This window comes from Xenopus laevis, chromosome 2L, assembly GCF_017654675.1.
Source record: "Xenopus laevis strain J_2021 chromosome 2L, Xenopus_laevis_v10.1, whole genome shotgun sequence".
NCBI classification, from domain to species: domain Eukaryota; kingdom Metazoa; phylum Chordata; class Amphibia; order Anura; family Pipidae; genus Xenopus; species Xenopus laevis.
Genome location: NC_054373.1, coordinates 70827934 through 70851053, shown reverse-complemented (window position 1 = coordinate 70851053; position 23120 = coordinate 70827934). Strand labels below are relative to the sequence as shown.

The 23120-nt window shown below is 41.8% G+C and overlaps 1 protein-coding gene across 1 annotated transcript in view; it reads left to right on the top strand.

Annotated features, from left to right (window-relative positions):
- LOC108708146 (contactin-2) overlaps nucleotides 1-23120 on the top strand; it is a 352213-nt gene that overhangs the window by 140492 nt on the left and 188601 nt on the right. Inside the window, exon 10 of the mRNA XM_018246539.2 lies at nucleotides 6003-6132. Within this exon, the coding sequence (XP_018102028.2) occupies nucleotides 6003-6132 (130 nt within the window). The remainder of the gene's footprint in view (nucleotides 1-6002; nucleotides 6133-23120) is intronic.

The window sequence follows — 23120 nt, the reverse complement described above, 5'->3', positions numbered from 1 at the left end:
TAGCTGTTTTGTCATGATTATGACAAGTAACACAAGAATGAATGGCAGTTACCACATCAGCATCCATTGCTGGCCACCAGTATAGTTCTCGTAGTCTTTGTTTTGTATATACAATTCCTTGATGACTATCATGTGCAAGTTGTTTTAGCTTTTCTCGCAAGGTCTCTGGTATTAGTAAACGGTGAGCTCCACGGACAACATAGCCATCTACTAAGGAAAGTTTGTGTCCAACCCTGTAGCAAGGTTGAAGATCAGGACTGAGTTTCTTCTCATGATTATGACAAGTAACACAAGAATGAATGGCAGTTACCACATCAGCATCCATTGCTGGCCACCAGTATAGTTCTCGTAGTCTTTGTTTTGTATATACAATTCCTTGATGACTATCATGTGCAAGTTGTTTTAGCTTTTCTCGCAAGGTCTCTGGTATTAGTAAACGGTGAGCTCCACGGACAACATAGCCATCTACTAAGGAAAGTTTGTGTCCAACCCTGTAGCAAGGTTGAAGATCAGGACTGAGTTTCTTCTCAGAATTTGGCCATTTGCTTTGTAAGATGTCCCGTAGTTTTACTTGAATTGGACATGTGAGGCAAGCTTGATTTAAAATAAGCAGCTGTAACTGTAGATGATAGTAAATCAGTCAATGCTACAACTATGTCCTCATCCAGTGTATCAGAAGCTGCAGGTAAAGGTAAATGTCACAAACAATCAGCAGTAACATTTTTCAAACCTGGTTTTTATTGCATTTTGTAGTTGAAATTCAGTATCCTTGCTGACATAGTAACATAGTAACATAGTAATATAGTAAGTAAGGTTGAAAAAAGACACATGTCCATCAAGTTCAACGTTTTATTTTTTTTTTTTTTAAATCTGCCTAACTGCTAGTTTATCCAGAGGAAGGCAAAAAAAAACAAACATCTGAAGCCTCTCCAATTTGCCTCAGAGGGGGAAAAAATCCTTCCTGACCCCAAAATAGCAATCGGACTATTCCCTAGATCAACTTGTACTATGAGCTATCTTCCATAACCCTGTATTCTCTCACTTGCTAAAAAGCTATCCAACCCATTCCTTCTTAAAGCTATCTAATGTATCAGCCTGTCCAACTGATTCAGGGAGAGAATTCCACATCTTCACAGCTCTCACTGTAAAAAACCCCTTCCAAATATTTAGGCCGGAACCTCTTTTATACTAATCGGAATGGGTGACCTTATGTCAACTGGAAAGACTTACTGGTAAATAAAGCATTAGAGAGATTATTATATGATCCCCTTATATATTTATACACAGTTAACATATCTCCCCTTTAAGTGCCTCTTTTTCCAGCATGAGCATCCCCAATTTGGCCAGTCTTTCCTTATCATCTAGCTATACGCATTCCAGCACTTCCTAGGCCCTTTGTTGTAAGCACTGTAGTTAAAGGGCTATGATCAGTGCATAAGGTAAATTCTCTACCTCATAGGTAGGTTCCCTCGTTTTTATGTTGCCCAAACATATGCTAGATCTTCTTTTTCAACAGTTGAATACTTATGCTCTGCCTCTGTAAGTGTTCTGGATGCAAATGCAACAGTTTTCTCTGTATGATCTGCACCGATTTGTGTGAGAACTGCACCAACACCATAGTCTGAAGCATCTGTAGTAACCATAGTGGGTAGTGCAGGATCAAATAGAGCTAGCGCTGGACTGTTCACAATTAGCTGTTTCATTATTTCAAAGCTATGTTGAGCAGACTCTGACCATACCAGACTTAAAGTTCCACGTAGTAGTGCTCTAATTGGCTCCACAACTGAAGCATAGTTGGGAATAAACTTAGAATAGCATGAAGTAAGACCTAAGAAAGCTCGCAAGGTCTGGAAATCAGATGGAGTAGGTGCTTGTGTAACAGCATTGACATGGTCAGGGTAGGCGGTAATCCATCTTGTGAAATTATGTGACCCAGAAATGACAGCTGAGTTTGTCTAAAGTGGCATTTGGAAAGGTTCAGTTTCAGTCCTGCAGAATCAATGCATTTCAGAAATTATTTTAAGTACTTGTCATGAAGATCCATAGTTGGAGCATAGACAATTATATCATCAAAGTAGCATTCTACACCAGGTATGCCACGGAGTATAGGACACACGTTTGAAGACTGCCAAATCCAGATTCTAGACAGGGAGAGTGACTGGATTAAAAGAGGTGTTAAAGAAGCTTTATATGTAAAAACTGAAAAACCAAGTCTGAATAGAGGCGGGGGGGGGGGTGCGACATCTATTGTCTGCCACATACAATGCTGTTTTGGCACCTCTCCCTGGAAGGTTTAATAACACATCAAGCTCCCATTTTGCTAATACAGTCCCCAATTTAATGGCATCATTGTGGATTTTGATAAACAGATTATGCTGATTGGAGCAACATTCCAGGGGATATAAAGTGAAGCAAGATACTATATACAAGTTATTCTGAATTGAGAAAGCCAGTTGGATGACTGGTGAAACGTCTTCAAGAAAAAACACAGCAAGTCCGGTTGATTTGACTTACTTCTATAGATATGACATGACCTGGATGAATGAGAACTTTCATAAACTCATTGTTACAACAATTGGTGAAACCCATTCAGAGGATTCTGATTTTTTAATCACATCTTGCTCTACCAATTTCTTTAGTTCCTGTGAGTCTCCCTTATAGAGTAGCGCAATCGCCTCAATTTCTGGTGTACTGGTTTTACATCTGGTCTCAACTTAACTTTGTGTACAACCCAGTGAAGTGTTGCTTTGTGGTGAAATTTTAGACACTGGCTGTGTGGCAGGCACTGGTGCTGTAGTAATGAGACCATCAATTAATTGTAGGTCTAATGCAGCAAATTGTAGGTTCAATACCCTTCCAAGTATTGTACAATTTGTACTAATTGTACAGTCACTGGCAAGCAACCAAGCACAAGGATTGGATCCTTTAAGTAACTGACAGTTTCAGGGCAGGTGCAACAAGCGGATCTTTTGCAAAGTATTTCAAGAAAACATCCTTTGATAGTATAGAAACAGCTGAACCTGTATCAAGCATCAGTTTAATGGAGTGCCCCTTGTCAGCAGAAGCAGTATTGACATTGACAGTGCATATAAACTTGTCTGGAATAAATGTACCAGCTTTATCCACACTCAAAACTGTAACATTTGTAGTAGTGACCTAATGAACAACAGATCTTAGAAAAATGTCCTACCTTTTTGCATTTGCGGCACTGTACAGCTTTTGCAGGATATGTAACATAATTTGCAGTGTGTTGTTGTAACGTTCACAGCGGGAAGCCGCTGTAACAGGAGTTAAATTCACACTTGGTAGTGCGTGTGGTGGAAGCCCTGGGAAAAAGACACAAATACTTGAAGCAGGCATGGTGAAATATACAGGATTTAATGTAACTGAAGCAAAACAGGAACAGGTCAAAAATAAAGTCTTTACCAGGCAGGCAATGAAAAGCTGAAACAAAAACACAGGAACAAGATTCAGAAAAAAGATTCAGGAACTTGGAACAAGGAATATCTAGGAACAAGGAATATCTGTGCACTGAAAGTCCAGCATCCCCAGTGTTCAAGTCCCAAATGGTCCTTACAGTTGTGTTGAACCACAGCGAAAGCAGTATTTGCTGCACAGTTACGGTGTAGGTGAATCCCTTTCCAAGTATTGTATACTATCAAAGTATTGTATTTTGCCTGTGACTTTGCATTATTAGGCCACAATGTTGAATTCATAATCTGTACATTCCCAGCAGTTCCCTGACTGAGAGTTTTAGCCTCTGCCACTGCTGGTTTAATCTGGCTAGCAACTGTAATAGTTCCTTTTTTCCACTATTTGGTCTCTTAGCATTTCATCTGTTAGATTCCCAAACTCACAGGTAACAGCCAGCTCTCTCAAAGCTGCGTCCACGTTGGCGGAATTTATATCTTTCAGCCACCACATTTACTCTTGGCACAAAAAAGTTCTTTATAGCAGTAAATGCAGTTTCATACATCTCATCAGATAATGGTAATGTATAAAATATACACTGTCCATGTGCTCCCAGGCAGTACATAAGTAAAACATGCTTTCTGGCAGCAGAAATCTCCCCTTGGTCAGCATCAATAATGTCATTTTCAAACAGTAAAAGGTATGGTAGGCTCACCGGGGTTTGGGAGAAAAGGTGCAGGCTTCTGCAGAGGTAGAAGAGACATCTTGTCGCCAATTTGTTATGTTTTATTTGCCGAGGATGAGTAGAGTATAACAGTGCTTTATTAGCAGGCTCATGCAGCCATTGCACGACAGTAAGCAACTCTAATACCACAAGCTGTATAGAAAGTATGCACATTATAATCTTGAGCACAGTGACATCTATAGGCCCCACAATGAGCCCATTCAATTACAAACTGTGATAAGGACTTGGCTAGGGGCGGTTCTCATATAACCAGCGTTATGCAAATACTTGTTGATCCAGGGATTAGTCTGATTGCCATTTTGGAGTCAGGAAGGATTTTTTTTCCTCTCTGAGGCAAATTGGAGAGGCTTTCAATTTCTATCCAATGCCTTCCTCTGAATCAACTAGCAGATAGGCAGGTTAAATTCCTTAGAGGTCCGTTCTAACTTTCTTGATTTTGGAGGTTGTAGTCCCTTTAAAGGAAAACTTTACCCCCAAAATAAATACAGCAACAGATAGTTTATCATATTAAGTGGCATATTGAAAAAATCTTACCAAACTGGAATATATATTTAAGTAAATATTGCCCTTTTACATCTCTTGTGGTGTGATGGAGTGTGTGCTTCCTCCAAGATCACCTTATCAGAAATAATGCAACTCTAACTGTTACAGGAAGAAGTGCGGTAGCAAAAGACAGAAATGTGGCCCTTAATAGGCTCATGTGACTTAACATGTATGGTTTGTTTGTGTGAACTATGAATTGCAGGATCTCATGGGGATGGCCCTTAGTTCTTAAAATGGCATTTTTCTATTTATGATTACCCAATGGCACATACTACTAAAAAGTATGTAATTATCAAAATGATTTATTTACATGAAGCAGGGTTTTACAAATTAGCTGTTTTATGCAATATTGTAACTCAGAGTATGCCAAACTCAGAACAGACCGCAAGGACCCGGTTGCGGCCCACTCTTCCACCTATAACAGCCACCTTTGGTTTCGGACTAGGTTTCCACTACTCTGATGTCACGAGGTCTCACTGTGAGAGGTCCAAGGAGAGTGTTCTCTCAAGGGAACCAAGCATGAAGTAATAGAACGGGGAACAATAAACGTAGTCGAAAGCCAGGCTAGGTTGGTAACAGTCAGACAATGCAGTACAAATACAGGAGACTTAAGAATAGTCTGGGTCACAGGCAAGGTCAAACACAGCAATATCGCAGTACAGAACAGGATCCAAGAGAGTAGTCAAAAACAAGGCAAGAGTCGGGACAGGCAGCAAACTAGACAAAATAAGGACAGGCAGGGTCAAAAAGAGATCAAGAACACACAATAAACACACCCAGGAACTATGGAATAGACCTTACGCAGCTTCTGCAGCAGTCGTGTCGGATCAACGTTGTGACACCATCCGACATTTGTATATCTTACTTTACTTCCTTCTCATCCGACTTGACTCCTGCGTTTTTGCACATCGCGTCGGATCGCACAGAAAATGCCAGTGTAGTCCTACCCTAATGCATGCTGCATTATGCATTGCTGCAAAGAAACAGTGCAATCTACAGTATGCATCTGAATTGTGGTCTTTGATATTCTAAAGGGCATATGATGTATTCTGAGAGGCTGACAGAGTGTTGACTAAACTAAAGGACTGTATATTGCATTCAAACCGCAAACCGTATTTGTATTAGTGCATTATATATAATAAATAACTAACATCTCAGAGGCAAGATGTACAAATATTTGCAACACTGGTAATATTTCAGTTATTAAGTAAATAACTGATTCAGGCAAACAAAAAAAAATATTGTGAATTGTGCGTAATAGGTATGATGTAGCAATGTCTAATGTATTACCTCTCTGACACAGGTGACTATTGAAGTACACAATGGGCAACTGAAATTTACCAGTCTCAGCCTTCATGACTCAGGCATGTATCAGTGTGTGGCAGAGAACAAGCATGGTACAATTTACACTAGTGCTGAGCTTACTGTTCAAGGTAAGTTAAGAGTGAAAGTTAGTTTATGATCATATTTATTATATTATAATTTGGAATTACCTAGTAATTTATGCCTCCTAGCCCAAATAAACTTCTACAATTTCAGTGTTGGGTTTATGTCTATCCCTCTAATTCACAGAGTGCTCAGTATATCCTCTCAGTCCCACTTGTCCATTTCCCTCTTTCTCAGTCACCAACACATAGAAGAAATACAGAATTCCATAAAATAGTGATGTGAGTCTAGAAGTATCTAGATGTTATACTTATTTCTTAACATGCACTCCAAATTATAAAGGGTCTTCTCCACACAATGGTGCTGCAACTCTCCACTGGTAACTATGTCCTGTAATTCACTGCTGATCTGCTATCTGTCTATCATCATCTATGGATAATTGTTAAAAAATGTTCTATTTATTTGCATGTCTCTGTACTATTTTCTTCCTAAGGACTGATACCCAAAACTGCACTGCATAATTATGGTGAGGCCTTTCAAAGTGAGGCATTATGGGTTTTTGTCTTTAAATTCTTTATTTTGTTTGTTTGCATTCAATAAGAATAAAATATGTTCATATTTCAGGTTTCCGCATATTACAATATCACATGTAGTATATAATAGTGTGGTCCATTTTACAGTCATGACATATTTTCTTAATTGAATACAGGTCAATTAAGGGTTTTGATTTCAACGTCAAATTTAAACGTCATATTTGAATGCCAGGGGTCATCAACAGTGAACCTAAAGGAAGATTAGTTATGTGTCTATGCCATCAGGACCACATACTCTGGGGAATAGACAAATAGTAGCCAGTGGAACAATTTTTGAGTAAATGCCTCTTGATGTTTTGGTTTGGTAGTATACATTTTGTATTGTTCAGTGCCCAGTCTTTAATTGTGGGGATGGTTTGTGATCTCCAGTGAAGTGGTATTAGTGTTTTAGCTACTGTGATTAGAATTTAAATAATTGATTTCTTATATTGTGTCATTATGATGTAACAAGAAAAAAGAGGCTGAGTCCTTTATATCAATATCAGTAAATCTGGGTAGTAATTGTTCGATTTGTTCTCGTAAATAACTGTTCAAACTCAGTGTCTTTTGGTCCCGTGGCATCTGTAATCTGCTTAGAGTTTAGAAAATGTTGAATTTGGCATAGTCGAAGTCTGTCAAGGGGTGTAATAATATCAGTATGCAGGATATCTTCTGTTTGATTGTTCTACCATCTAATATATGGAAAGCCCACAAAGACTCTGAGTGGTGCCAGTTTTTAAAGTCAATTTTGGTGGGAATTCTTTATTGTACAGTATAGTGAATATTCTTCCATTTTAACCTATCCCAAGATATAATCATTTCCTTGATAATCGGGTCATATTCTTTCGTTATTGGACGGCACTCTTTGGGCAGCCATAAGAATATATCTAGTGGGGTTTCATATCCTTCTTGTACAATCATAGTCCACAGTTTAGAGGTCCCTGTTGTTTTTAGGTCTATCGTTCTTTGCAATACTGCTTTGTGATAAGCCCACAGGTCAGGTAGGCCTAGCCCACTGAATTCTTTAGATTGTGTTAGATTACCAAATATCTGACATGCTTTATGGTTGCTCCATATAAAATGTGATATAGCCGCTTGCAGATCTTTGAAAAACGTTTTGGGTATGGGAAATGGAATAGTTTGGAACAGGTAAAGAAAGCGGCGGAGAATGTTATTTTTAATGATATTTATGCGCCCTAACCACGAGAAGCCTGGTTTATCCCATTGTTGTAGTTCTGACCAGATCTTTTTAAGCAGTGGGTATATATTAAGAGATAAGCCTTCTGTAATATTTGCTGAAATTTTAAGTTCCAAGTATATGAAATGCTTGCATTCTATTGTAAATGTATAATTGTGTTGTATATGTTGCCAGTCTTGTTGGGCAAGGGAGATGTTAAGAAAGCTGGATTTCTGATGATTGATCTTTAAGTTGTTTAAAGATATGCATCTAATTGTCTGTCTTATTACTAAAACCGTTAATGCGCACCCCTGGTATATTCACATTCTGTCTGATCTTTTGCAGGAATGGTTCCAGTGTGATAATGAACAGAAGAGGCGATAGGGGGCAGCCCTGTCTCGTACCATTATTGATATTAAATGACTCTGAAATGGTCCCATTGATTCTGATGCGGGCTTGTGGTTGTATGTATAGACTTTGGAAGATAGGGCCAACTCCCAGCCAATGTAAGCATTTGAATATGGCCTCCCAGCTCACCCATATGCTTTCTCTGCATCTGTAGAAAGCAATGCCAGTGGGATGTTGAGTTTTTTCAGTAGTGTATGATGCTATAAACTCTGTGGGTATTATCCTGGGCCTCCCTCTTAGGGATAAATCCCACTTGTTCGGAATCTATTATATTGGGTAAAAAAGGTTTCAGCCTTTCAGCCAGAACTTTTGCATATAGTTTGGTATTCACATTGAGGAGGGAGATGGGTCTGTAGCTTTTAACGTCTAATGGATCCTTCCCTTTTTTATGTATTAAGGTTATATAGGCTAGAGTGGCAATTTAAAGGGAATTTACCAGTCTTCGTGATTGTGTTTACATTCTGCTGAAGATGGGGTAGAAGAATTATGGAGAATTTTTTATAATATGTGCTTGTAAAGCCGTCCAGGCCTGGAGCTTTGTGTGTGGGAGTTGTTTTTAAAGCATGCTCTAATTCCTCTCTGGTGATTGGCAATTCTAATCGTTCTAGGTCTTCTTTCTGTATTTGAGGTTTAGGAATGGTCTGTAGATAAGTGTCCATTGTAAGACCTGTTCTATTTGTCTGAGTCTGGCCAGATTCTGAGGGTATGTTATACAGAGTTTTATAAAAGTCCCGAAACACCTCTACGATTTTGTCGTTATCATGGGAAATTTTTCCAAAGCGGTCTTTGATGCTCATGATATGACTCTTTCTTTGTTTGCTCTTTACTGCAGAGGCCAATAGTCAACCACATTTGTTCCCATTTTCAAAGTAAAGTTGTTTTTGATAAAAAAAAAATTTAGTATAATTATCCAGTATAGTTTTAATTTCCTTTTCTGATTGTAGTGATTTGGTCTAGAAGAGCTGGTGAATGAGGAAATTTATGTTGTTTTTCCAGTGCATTCAGCTGGTTATATTTCTGTTGGTTCTTTTTCGAGTGCCTAATTTAATTTGTTTGCCTCTTATGACACACTTATGTGCTTCCCATGTGTTATGGGGTGTAAGAAGGTAATCAATTTGAGTGTATTGTTGGTGTGGGCTAGAGAAGAAGGAGTAATCTTTTGCATGTGGGTTGAGTAGTTGCCATGTATCTAGTAGGTTATAGGTGTGAAGTGCTTGTCTTAGTTGCGCTATGTATTGTTCTGGTAGGCTGGATTTTTTTGGAGGTCTATTGGTTCTGCTGCAAAATTCAGGTCTTCTCCAATAATCAATGTGCCATCTGTGAATTGATCTACTTGTTGTAGTATATTTTTGAGAATATTCAACTGCCCGGGATTTGGAAGATAGATCGAGACTAGTGTGTATTTTGCCTTGCCTATTAGGCCTTTGACTGCATTCATATGTCCTAGCCTATCCGAAATTTGATCAAGTTGTGTCTATTGAAGAGAGTCTGCTATTATATAATTGCAGTGCTGAAGTTTACTAGTGTAGATGCTTTGGTAGATGCTTTGGTATCCTTTAATATGTGTTTTGATGCTTAAGATGTGTTTCCTGTAGCATAGCGATGTGAACTTTGTTCTGTTTAAGCACCAATTTTAAACTATTAAGTTTTTGTACAGTGTTGAGGCCCCTGACATTCAAAGGCATTATGCGTAATTTATCATGCATCATTGCTATTTGTACTATATATGCTAAATTGTATGAAATTCACCTCCCTATCTCTGTCATTGCTAACTAGCACAGAGAACATATATGCCTGCCCGACATTAAGTAACTTGGAAATATATAACAAACATTCTTTGTGAGATTTTCCATCCCTAAGATAACTCGCCAACAAATGAGCTATGATCTTTTTTTGTAAGGAGAGTAAACAATTTATACTACGTAGACTCCCTTTCTATCAATTGAGGGGAGTGAGTTGGAGACAGAGATTTAGTTTGGGGGGTTAGTCTTGGGTCTTGAGAGGTATATCTATAGACTATCTTCCCAACTCTTTTAAATTCGCATTATCAGTCATTGTCAAAACCTGAGTAAGTATGACATAATGATAGATGGTAGAAGAGAGGCAAGATAGAGAGAAAATAAAAGAGAAAGAAGAGAGAAGAAAAAAAAATTCCCCTCGGGGGGAGAAAGGAGAGGGAAACAGAGGAGAGGGAGTGGGAGGAGATGCTGGGAAAGAATGAGGGAAGAGGGGGATAATTTGCAGTCGTAAAGAGAGAAGGGAGTATATACCAACCTGTAAGATATTTTCCCAAAAACAAAAAGCACAAGAAAAATTGTTCAAGAAAATGTTATTTTTCCCCCTTTCCTCCTCCCCCCCTTTTTCCTGGGTCAGACCGATTTTGTACATCATCGTATAACAGCATTAAACATAATTAGTGTTTACCAAAAAGACAGCATATTTCAGTCTGAGAGACCTAGTTTAAGAACCAAGAATCATAAAAAAGGCAATTGGAAAGGTTTATTTGTGGGATCAAAATAGTTGTGTTCTATATCATATATCAGCATTATACATAAGTAATGTTCATCAAAAAGAGGCCAACCCAAAGTGAGTGGTGAATCGTGGGGTGGATCCCAAAGGCAAAAACTGTGAAAAAAAAGTAACTGTAGAACCTTGTTTTTGGGACTAAATCCACTCTTGTCTTTAACACATTCATTTCTCAGCACTATGCGTGAATGATGATCATTAGTGAAAGACAGCATAAAACAGTCTATATAGGATACATCCTCAAAAAAAAAAAATGTACAGATATGTACTCACTATACGTGATCACATAGTTACCCGTCAGTAGATATAAAGTTCGGCCCAATAGGGTTTATTCACTTAGCTGATTTCTTTCTCTGGCCGTTTTGTTGGTGCCTCTTCTCCTTTTCATGGGTGTAGACCATTCCTGGGTTCAGGCCCGGACTGGCAATTTGTGGGTTCTGGCAAATTCCAGAGGGGCTGATGTAAGATCTCATAGATCATGTAAGCAGCAAATAATATCTCTCGGGCGATCTCCTCTCGGGTCTCAGTAAGCGATCTGTGAGCCTAGTCAAATTTTATCTCCACATCAGGAGGTTGTTCTAGCAGGGGGTTAAAGAGTTCTCCAAGTGCCCACTCGACGTCTGCTTATTTCACAGATTCAGGCAATCCCCTTATTGTTGCGACGTCCTCTGTTATCCAGGTCCTCCATATGGCGTCTGAGTAAATAGATATATTTATGGTGCGCTTTTACCTTCTATGTGTCTATTTTAACCGCTTGTATGTTGCTTTGGGCCAGCGACTTGATGTCTTCCAATTTGGTGCCAATATCTTTAAGCTTGTCATTGATCTCTGCTAGTTCAGCTCTATTCACCTCCTTAAGTGATTTAGCCATCTCACGCAGATCCGTTTTCGTTGGTAAGGCTGCAAATAGTTCATGTAGATCCTGGGTGTGATAACTTACCCTGGTGGTCTAGTGGGAGGAGGTCTGCAGGGATGCCTGCAGCCTCCTCGGCGGGGACGCCCGCCATGCCGCCGCTCCCCTGGGCCACAAAAGGGGCAATAGTTAGGACGCGCGCATCGCGAAATTTGAAAATATTTAAAGCCACAAAGCATTTCTACACATTGCCCAATATAAGATCTTGTTACTGTTGCTTCTGTGCTTTAGAGCTTCTGATTATTCTGACCTCTGGATCCTGACCCTTGCCTGAATACCGACTACCTCTTCTGTTAACCCCTCTGTTTGACTTCCTGGTTTGACCCTTGCTTGCCTGACTACGTTTATTCTCTGCCTGCCCTGACCCGGCCTGATCTGACTACTCTATTGCCTAACGTCTTGTACTGCGACCTTCAGCCTAAAAAGACTCTAACTACAGATGAAGCACGAGCCGAGACCAGGGTGCTTGGCATTTGTTTTGGGTGCCGACCGTGACATTAAAACGGGCAAGATGGACAAAGAAGATCACGCCGATGCTGCCGCTGCTCCTTCCACCACTGAAGTGCTGCTCTCCACTCTTTTACAGCGTCTGGAAGAACATGAGCAGAGGCAAGATTGCCTGTTACAAGGTTTTCATAATCTGACCCGCCGACTGGATTCTTCTGAACAGTCTCCAGTTCCAGTAGTCACCCCATTCCTGTGGCCGCTCCAGTGGGTTCTCCTACCATGTTGGGTAATGTACCTAAAACCCATGAACAAAAGATTGTCTTCCCTGACAAATTTAATGGGGATAGATCTAAATTCTTTGTATTCAAAGAGGCATGCAAACTTTACTTTTTTCCCCAATCTTTCGCTACCGGCGAGGAAAAAGTGAGGTTTGTAATGACCCTGTTACAGGGTGATCCCCAAATTTGGGCCCTAAGATTACCCCCCTCTGATCCTGCCAGCTTTTCCCTAGAAACTTTCTTTAATACCATGGCTATACCTTACGATGACCCGGATCATGCATCGTCTGCCGACCCCAGGATTCATAAATTACGCCAGGGAAAATGAGACGCGGAGGTGTATTGTACTGAGTTCCACGGATGAGCAGTAGAAACTGGTTGGAACGACATGGCTCTTTGTAGCCAGTTCCGGATAGGGCTCTGTGATTCTGTCAAGGACAGCCTAGTAAACTATCCTCTGTCTAATAACCTGGATGATCTCATGTCTCTTGTCACCCAAGTAGACAGAAGACAGAGGGAGAGAAGGGGTGAGAAGGGTACTTCCTTTAATTCTGGTGTTACCAATGTTAAGTCTTTCTTTCCGAATGTGGTTACCAATGTCAAACCCCTTAATCCATCTGTGCCTTTACCTCAAGAGGAACCCATGCAACTGGGCATATCCCAACTAACTCCTGAGGAAAAGGCCCGCAGGCGATCCCTGGGTCTATGCATTTACTGTGGGGAAAAAGGTAATTTTCTCAATCCTAAGAGGCTGGGAAACTTCCAAGCCTAAGTGGAGATGGGGAGCTCCATTTGAGTAAAGAAGTTTCCTCTCCCCAGTCTACCTCTAGGATTTTTATACCGGTTAAGTTAACCTGACCTACGGGCTCTGTCAAGGTGTCCGCTTTTGTGGATTCTGTGGCGGAGGGGAACTTTTTGGATGCTGCCTTCGAGCCAAAATTTTGTGTTCCTCTAACCCCTCTAAATCCTCCTATGAGGATATTAGCGGTCGATAAAAAACCTTTAGGGTCAGGTCTGGTGACTAAAAAGACCTTATCTTTGTGTTCTAATAACTTGCACTGTGAGGAATTAACCTTTTATATTATTGAGGGGGCTTCCTCTCCTCTAATCTTGGGGTTTCCTTGGTTGCAAGCACACAACCCACATATTGACTGGGTAACATGGGAGGTTCTTCGATGGGGTTTAAACTGCCAGGGGTCCTGCATTCCTCCAGTGGTAGCAACTACATCTCTAGAGGGTTTACCAGCAGCTTACACAGATTTTGCAGATGTCTTTTCGAAGAAAGCTGCAGAGACCTTACCCCCACATAGGCAGTATGACTGTCCAATTGACCTCATTCCTGGGTCTACTCCCCCTCGAGGTAGAACTTACCCTCTCTACTTGCCTGAAGCACAGGCAATAAGAGAGAGTATATTCAGGAAAACCTTGAAAGAGGTTTCATCAGACCCTCTAGTTCCCCTGCTGGTGTGGGTTTCTTTTTTGTTGGGAAAAAAGATGATGGTTTTCGCCCCTGTATTGACTAAAGGGGCCTAAATAAGATCACCATAAAAAAACGTTACCCCCTTCCTCTATTTTCTGAGTTATCTGATCAGGTTATAAATGCCAGTATTTATTCCAAGCTTGATCTTAGAAGTGCATATAACCTCATCCGTATCAGGGAGGGGGATGAGTGGAAAACAGCCTTTAACACCAGGGACAGCCACTACGAATATTAAGTAATGGTGTTTGGTCTTTGTAACGCCCCCGCAGTGTTTCAGGAATTTGTCGATGACATCTTCTGGGACCTGCTGGGGTTATTCGTAGTGGTCTATTAAGACGATATCCTGATCTTTTCTTCCAGCTTGAGTGATCACCGTAAACATGTGCAGGAGGAAATATAACCTCTACGCCAAACTAGAGAAAAGCACCTTTGAGGTTTCATCTGTCCAATTTTTGGGGTTTAACATCTCCAGTAAGGGTCTGGAAATGGATCCTGGGAAAGTTAAAGTGGTACTAGATTGAGCCCAGCCTCTTTCTTTGCAGGCAACCCAAAGGTTCTTGGGGTTCGCCGAGTATTATCGACAATTTATTAAAAAAATTTCCTTAATTGTGGCCCCTATCACTGACTTAACAAAAAAGGTGCAGATCCGAGTATGTGGCCCCCCAATGCTATTCAAGCCTTCAAAATACTCAAAGAGGAGTTTGTGTCTGCCCCCATTCTTCGTCACCCTGACACCACACTTCCATTTATTGTTGAGGTTGATGCCTCAGAGGTTGGGGTGGGGGCAGTCCTTTCTCAAAGGCATTCAACAACCAACAAGGTACACCCTTGTGCCTTTTTCTCTAAAAACTTTTTGCCTGCCGAGGCTAATTATGATATTGGGAATAGAGAATTGTTGGGCCTTTTAGGAATGGCGACATCTGTTGGAGGAGGCTAAGCATTTGATAATGGTCTTGCTGACCATAAAAATTTGTTGTCTGCCAAGCGGCTGAATCCTAGGCAGGCCAGATGGGCTTTATTTTTCACCCGGTTTAATTTTTCCCTTACCTACAGGCCTGGCTCCAAAAACACCAAGGCAGATGCACTCTCTAGAAGTTTCGAATCCAACTCATCTGATTCTAGTGAGTGCGGGCGTGGCTAGCGCGTGGAACTGATGGCTGCTTGACTCCACAGCTCTCCGTGCAGAACATCGATTTTAGCTTATTTTAGCAGCCTAAAGTGAGCCCCTTTTCACTAATAAGCTGGGTGAAGGTCCAGAGATGTCACAGCAGTGGACCAAAGTAAGTTCCAGGAAGAAATACAGCTCTCCCACACCACGGAGGCTGTCAGAGTTCTTCCAGGATGAAAACAAAGATGGCGACCGTGACTACATGCCTAGGCCCAGCCATGAGGCAGGCTATCACACTACACCACCAATTGAACAAAGGAATCGTTTTACCCCTCTATACACTCCCTATCGGAAGAGAACTCAAACGGGCATGGAAGAAGTGAGTGATGAGGAAGAAAATAGCGCTGGTGGATCTAAGGTGAGCTTTGGGGATGACAGAGATCGTAGCCCCATGAAACCATATAAGCCCCTACAGACATCACCCCAGCCCACATTAGCGCAGCCTGCAACTCAGTGTGCGGTAACTAATCTGGAGGACTCAGGCCCTCAAGCAGGCCAAGATCCTCAGCCCACACTCCGGTCACCTATCTATCCATACCATCCACCCCCCCTGCCCGCACATCCAGCTCCAGCAAGCAGTGCTTCGGATTTCATGTCATCCTTCCCAGAATCGGAACAGCCCATGACCCAAGCCCTTTTTAAGAGCTTTATGATGTCCTTTGCTTGTGAAATGATTCTAGTGAGTGCATTCCTATCATTTCTGGTGTGTTAATTGTGGCAGCTCTGGGATCAGATCTTGCCACCCTATTATCCTCAGTCCAGTCTTCTGCCCTTGTAGAAACTCCCCCTGGGAGATTATTTGTTCCCAAGAATTTGAGGGAACAGGTGTTGGGTGAAGCCCATAATCCCAAAATGGCAGGACATCCTGACATCACAAAAATGGTGTCCCTCTTGTCTCGCAATGTATGGTGGCCTTCCTTTAAGATTTGTTGATTCTTGTCCTGTTTGCCAAAGATCAAAATCCTCCAGGAAATTGTCGCAGGGTTTGCTAAAGCCACTACCTATCCCTGACAGACCTGGTCCCATCTCTCAATGGATTTTATTGTCGATCTTCCTACTTCTCAGGGGAAGACTGTAATTTGGGTGGTGGTGGACAGGTTCAGCAAAATGAGTCACTTAATTTCCCTCCTACCTCCCTTCTGCCAAAACCTTGGCTGAGTTATTCATTTACAATATCTTTAAGTTACATGGTTTTCTGGTCAATATTGTTTCTGATAGAGGGGTACAATTTGTTTCGAAGTTTTGGAGAGCATTTTGCTCTTTCGTTGGTATTGAGTTATCTTTTTCTACCGCATACCACCTTCAAACTAATGGGCAAACCGAAAGGGTTAATCAGACCCTTGAACAATTTCTAAGGTGTTATGTGTCTGACAACCAGTCCTCATGGGCTGAACTGTTACCCTGGGCAGAATTTGTTTACAATAATGCAACTCATTCTTCAACTGGTGAATCTCCATTTTTTATTGTTAATGGTTTACTTCCCAAAGCATTTTCTTTTTTTGGTTCTTTGTCCTCTGTACCCTCTGTCAATTCTTCCATCAAACAGTTTGCAGAAATTTGGTCTGGGGTGCACGACTCTCTTTCTGCAGCTACAGCCGTTCAGAAAAGAGCAGCCGATAGGTCTTGTAGAAAGGCACCCAAATATCAGGTGAGAGATTCTGTATGGTTGCCTACAAGAAATATTAAGTTAAAGGTCCCTTCACTCAAGTTGGGGCCCAGGTTTATTGGTCCATATCCCATCATTGAAATAATTAACCCCTCATCTGTTCGTATCAAACTCCCTGATAATTTCAAAATTTCTAATTCTTTTCATGTTTCCCTCCTGAAACCTGACACACAGGTGCGCCAACAATCCTTTCCTCCCCCAGTATTGGTTGAGAGTCAGCCTGAATTCATCATCCAAGAGCTCCTCGATTCACGCTTAGTGCGGGGTAAGTTACAATATCTGGTCAAATGGAAGGGCTATGGTCTCTTAGGTGCCTGGTGATATTAGGGCTGACTGTCTCAGGAACCAATTTCAATGTAAGTTTCCTGAGAGACCTGGGAGTCCGGTGGCCCCTCCTCGAGGGGGGGTTAATGTGATAACTTAACCTGGTGGTCTAGTGGGAGGAGGTCTGCAGGGACACCTGCAGCCTCCTCGGCGGGGACGCCCGCCACGCAACCGCTCCTCTGGGCCGCAAAAGGTGTAATAAGGCGCGCACTGCGTGCCGCTTCCTTATTTGTTTGCGCATGCACACTGGCGTGAAATTTGAAAATATTTAAAGCCACAAAGCATTTCTACACATTGCACGTTATAGGATCTTGTTCCTGGTGCTTCTGTGCTTTAGAGCTTCTGACTATTCTGTGTTTGATTCCTGTTGTGACCCATGCCTGGCTTTTGACTATTCTGACCTCTGGATCCTGACCCTTGCCTGAATACCGACTACCTCTTCTGCTTAACCCATCTGATTGACTTCCTGGTTTGACCCTTGCTTGCCTGACTACGTTTATTCTCTGCCTGCCCCGACCCGGCCTGATCTGACTACTCTATTGCCTAACATCTTGTACTGCGACCTTCGGCCTAAAAGACACCTCTCGTTTAAGTCCTGGTGGCATCCAAGTACCTGAGGGCTCCTCTCGAGGCCAAACGTGGTCACACTACAGGTGAAGCACGAGCCGAGACCAGAGTGCTTGGCATTTGTTCTGGTGTTGGGTGCCGACCTTGACACTGGGTTTGTGAGGGTAATGAAAAGCTGCTCACCGAGTCTGTCGGGCTTGGGCTGTGTCTAGAGGCCTCCGCCATCTTTGTTTGCCTTGCGGTAAGTCTGGGTTCCTCCATTCTCTCGAAAAAGGACTACACAGACAGGGTTTTCATTGGTATCGGAGTTGCTTGAGCTGAAGTGTGCTTCTTTTTGTTATCCTTCCCCATGTTGGTCTAATCTGCTTATTTTGCTTATTAAATAAAGCAGTGGGTCGGGAACTACTCTCTCGTGCGACAGCGCAGTGCTCCATCCGGTACTGCTGTATGAGGCATTATGTTTTGACCCCTCAAGTCAGAGAATATTTTTATTATCTTAAATGGACACTGACTAACACTGTCTAATGTTGCAAAGTCTGCAAGTCCACAATGACCCCCACATCTTTCCCAATAGAGGATGTCCTCAACACACTACTATTTAGTGTATAACAAACATTCATGTTATTTTTGCATGTATATAAAGGCCTATGTCAGGCCCGGGCTGGCAATCTGTCCATACGGGCAAATGCCCGAGGGGCCACTGCATAGTTAGTTCAAGTGGGCCGCTCGCACAGGGTCGCATTGGGCCGGTGGACCCAGGCTCTTTTAGGGCCCACCAGCCCAGACCGCTCCGGCACTCCCTCTTGTAACCTAAAAACTTGCAAGCGTGGATGCGCGTCTATGCACGCGCATGCACGCACAGGAGATGCTCAATAGTTTGCCACTGGGGGGCCCGGACCCGCTCCTGCAGAAAAAACTCACAAGCGTGCATGCGCGCGTATGCGCACACATGCAGAGGAAGTACAGGAGATATCGGCGGCACCTAGCGCTGGGCCCTCAGTTGTGCGTATTTTCCATTTATGCGTGTCCCAAGCACGTCCCTGCACTGAAGGTAACCATGTCTCAAAGACTTATGGATCCCAATCCGGCCCAAACACAGCTCACGCTGCAACCTTCTATTACCAGAATAGTGAAAACTGCAGCTGGAACGAGTGATTAAGCCAACCTGCCACACGTAAACAATATATCCACTATATTTTCTCTGCTCTGGTGCCACAGAACCGTCACAATACAGAAACAGTTAATGTAAAAATGCCTTCCAGTATAAATAAAAGTACGTCAAATAAGGAGTATAGTGCCATAGAACTTAGAATACCCCAATCTAAATTATAAGCAAAGTAAACAAGAGGCTAAGCATGAGGAGCATAAAGTCACAAATGACCCTCACCCCACTTAAGTGTATATGCTTATGATTCATGTCATACAAATAATGTGAGTCTCTCAAAATGTCATAAGCAATAGTTATAACAACAGTATCATTTTATTTTAGCCTTATGTCCAAATAAATATTTCAGATATGGGATCCTTTATCCAGAAAGCTCCGAATTATGGCATGGTCGTCTCCTATAGACTCCATTTTATACAAATAATCCAAATTTTTAAAAATGATTTCCTTTTCTCTGTAATAATAAAACAGTAGCTTGTACTTGATCCAACCAAATATAAAATGAATCCTTATTGAAAACAAAACCAGCCTTTTGGGTTTATTTAATGTTTATATGATTAGTAGATTTAAGGTATGAAGATCCAGATTATGGAAAGTTCCATTACCCAGGTCCCGAGCATTCTGAATAACAGGTCCCATACCTGTAATGCTTTTGACCAGGCCCGGACTGGCAATCTGTCCGTAAGGACCTCTTTATATTTAGTTCAAGGGGGAGCTGCTCCCAAGATAATTAAGAAGGTGAACACGCTCAAGTACCTAGGCTTACTAGTGGCCAAACCTTAGTGTCATTGAACTTCCTGAAAAGAAGTCACTGAGGGGTTGTTCTGTGACCATATAAAGACACAAGGCTGCAGGCTGAGTTATACAGGGAACTCTGAGTATCACTCATGTATTATAAGGGATAATGTTCCCCCTACTGTAAATGATAAGGATATTAGAAGTCACTGAGGGGTTGTTCTGTGACCATATAAAGACACAAGGCTGCAGGCTGAGTTATACAGGGAACTCTGAGTATCACTCATGTATTATAAGGGATAATGTACCTCCTACTGTAAATGATAAGGATATTAGAAGTCACTGAGGGGTTATTCTGTGACCATATAAAGACACAAGGCTGCAGGCTGAGTTATACAGGGAACTCTGAGTATCACTCATGTATTATAAGGGATAATGTTCCCCCTACTGTAAATGATAAGGATATTAGAAGTCACTGAGGGGTTGTTCTGTGACCATATAAAGACACAAGGCTGCAGGCTGAGTTATACAGGGAACTCTGAGTATCACTCATGTATTATAAGGGATAATGTACCCCCTATTGTAAATCATAAGGATATTAGAATTCACTGAGGGGTTCTTTGACCACATAAAGGCTCAGGCAGCAGAATCTTTAACATATTTTACATTAATTACACTTAAGTGAGAAAGGCAGCTTTTTTGCAGTTGTACCCCAAAATATGAGTGGATGAGTACGAGACCATCACATGTAGGCTGCTTTGATTTTTTTTGCCCGGGCTTCTTTTTATTCCCAGTCCGGCCCTGGCCTATGTATTTCTACAGTGCCCAGCAATAAAAACCTGTTTTTTACCGGAGTGCTGTCCTCCTGTTCGTGTATAAAGTGATATCTCTCTTTAGTGAAATCTCTCTGGAAACATCTTGCATCCTGCATGGAAGTTATAGTTTTTAACAATTAGTATAATCAGACAATACTTGCAGATAGCTCAAAATAATTTATTAACAAATTAAAAGAAAGAATCAAAAACATTCCCCTGAGGAACTCCACAACACTGTTTCAACTAACTGTGTCAACTGTTTCCATTTATCAGAACTCTTTATCATCTATATTTCATCCAGGTCTCTGTCCAAGTGCAAACACTAGGTTCAAAGCCAAAATTCCATAAAAGGGAAGAAAGGCCTCCAGTGATTATAATTGCTTAGCTGAAACACCAGGCTGGACCAAGGATACTGACCTTCCTGCCTGTTTCTGACCATTCTGTTTACTGCCTAAATTGACCTGCTCCTGGAATAAGTTCTATGGGGCTGTTTTAACACTTTTGGTACCACATTTCTGGACTGTTTAACCGCCTGTAATCAAACTTTCTCCAAGTCCTGACCACAAATCCTAACTGAGCAGGCCCTGACAGTATACACGGGCCATGGACCCTTCTGGAAGGAAGGAAGCACCATCTGAGCGGGAAAAGACTATGTAGCATGGTTTTGCATATAGAAACCTAAGAAGCACAACAGACTGCCAAGGAACCCTGCATTCCTTTGCCCCCACATTGCAGCAGAGATCCTTGGGCTTGCAGGGGGTTTGTGAATCAATGCTTAATCCAGTTTGTATTCCAACCCTTGCATTACATATCTGAACATGCCAAGGTGGGGTATGTCATTTCTATGCTGGAGGGCAAACCCTCTCTGGGATAAGAATTCACCCCTGATCCATGATGCCAACACCTTCACAGAAGCCTTCCGGAATGTCTTTGATGCTCCAGGTGAGGGAACTGCAGCTGCTTCATGTCTTATGCAGATCTGTCAGGGCAACCACAGTGCTAGTCAGTATGATGTAAAGTTCCATATTCTAGATGCAGACAATGCCTGGAACAAAGAGGCTTATGCAGCAGCCTTTTATCAGGGGTTGTCCAATAAGTTAAAGGACGGTCTAGTTTCCAGATATCTTCTAAAGCAACTTGAAGAACTGATTGACCTTACCATCAAGGTTGACACCTGTCATAGGGAGCGACAAGCAGATAAAGATTGTGGCAAAAGATTCCAACCCGTCCTGGCAACATTGTTCCAAAGACCTCTTCTTCCCAGCCCTAATCCTCAAATCCCTTCCTCTTCATTGAAGGAGCTTATGCAGATAGGAAGGGCATGCCTCTCTGAACAAGAGAAATTGCGTAGGTGCTCTGCTGGACTGTGTCTGTATTGTGATGTCAAGGCTCATTTAGCCAACAACTGCCTTCTGAAGCAGGGATATGCCAATGCCTAGGTAAGATTGGGGAGTCTTCTCTAAACAGTATTGTACCTTCTCCCCAAAATAATTCTCATAGTTTCTAACTCCCTGTGCAGTTCCACCTGGCATCTGGACCTGTCAACATTCAATCTTTTTTCAATTCTGCAGCTGCAGGGAACTTCATGGAATCTGCCTTTGCCAAGCACCTTGGTATTCCCCTTATTCCTAAGACTACCCCCCTTGCGGGTGTTCGCAATTGATGATAGACCACTGATGTCAGAAATCATCTCCATAACTACAAGGGAACTATCTATGCATGTGGGGGGCTCTACATAAAGATAAACTATCCTTTCTTAATATCAACTGCCTGTCGGCTCCAGTAGTGTTGGGGTTACCTTGTCTCCCGTTACATAATCCTCTTATCGATTGGTCCAATAATCAAATCTCCCACTGGAGTCCATACTGCCACAATAATTGCCTGCCTTCCTCTTGTATTTGCTCTTTACCTATAGTCTCAGTTGAACCTTGATTTGCTCTTTACCTATAGTCTCAGTCGAACCTTGTCTCATGCCTACCCTCTGTAGATAAGCACTTTTCAGATTTTTTCTGAAAAAATCTTTCAAAACACTTCCTCCCTAAGATTGCCTCATCAACCTCCTCCCTGGAACAATGTCCCCCCAAAGGCCATACTTATCCTCTATCTGAATCTGCCATGAAAGTATACATACAAGACAACTTTCAGCATGGATTCATATGGCCTTGGACCTCTCCTTCTGGGGCTGGATTCTTTTTTGTAGAAAAGAAAGATGTTGGTCTTCGGCCCTTTATCTATCATAGAGGTTTTAATAAGATAACCAGTAAGAACTATTATCCCCTAACCCTCATCTCTGAATTCAATCAATTAAAAGGGGTCGAGGTCTTCTCTAAATTAGATCACCGTTTGGCCTACAATTCAGATTCATGAGGGGGATGAGTGGAAGACAGCATTTAATACCAGAGATTAACATTATGAATACCTGGTAAATGCTGTTCGGGTTCTGCAGTGCCCCTGCTGTTTTCCAAGAATTTGTTAATATCTTCACAGATCTTCTGGGGCAGTCAGTTGTGATTTATCTATACAATATTCTTGTGTTTTCCAAAGATTTGATCAGCCATAGAGCCCAGCTGTGAGAAGTACTGTATTGTCTGAGGAAAAACTCTCTTTATGCTAAACTGGAAAAATGCATTTTGAAGTTCCCCTTCTTTGGCTATAATATATCTCCAGAAGGGATGAAATGCCAAGGTGTCTGCAATCCAGGATTGGCTTTTTCCTACCAGAACCAACGCTATTGTCAGGAGCTACCTGGGATCGAACTCTGAACTATACACTCACAAGCTCCTGCATTATTTCA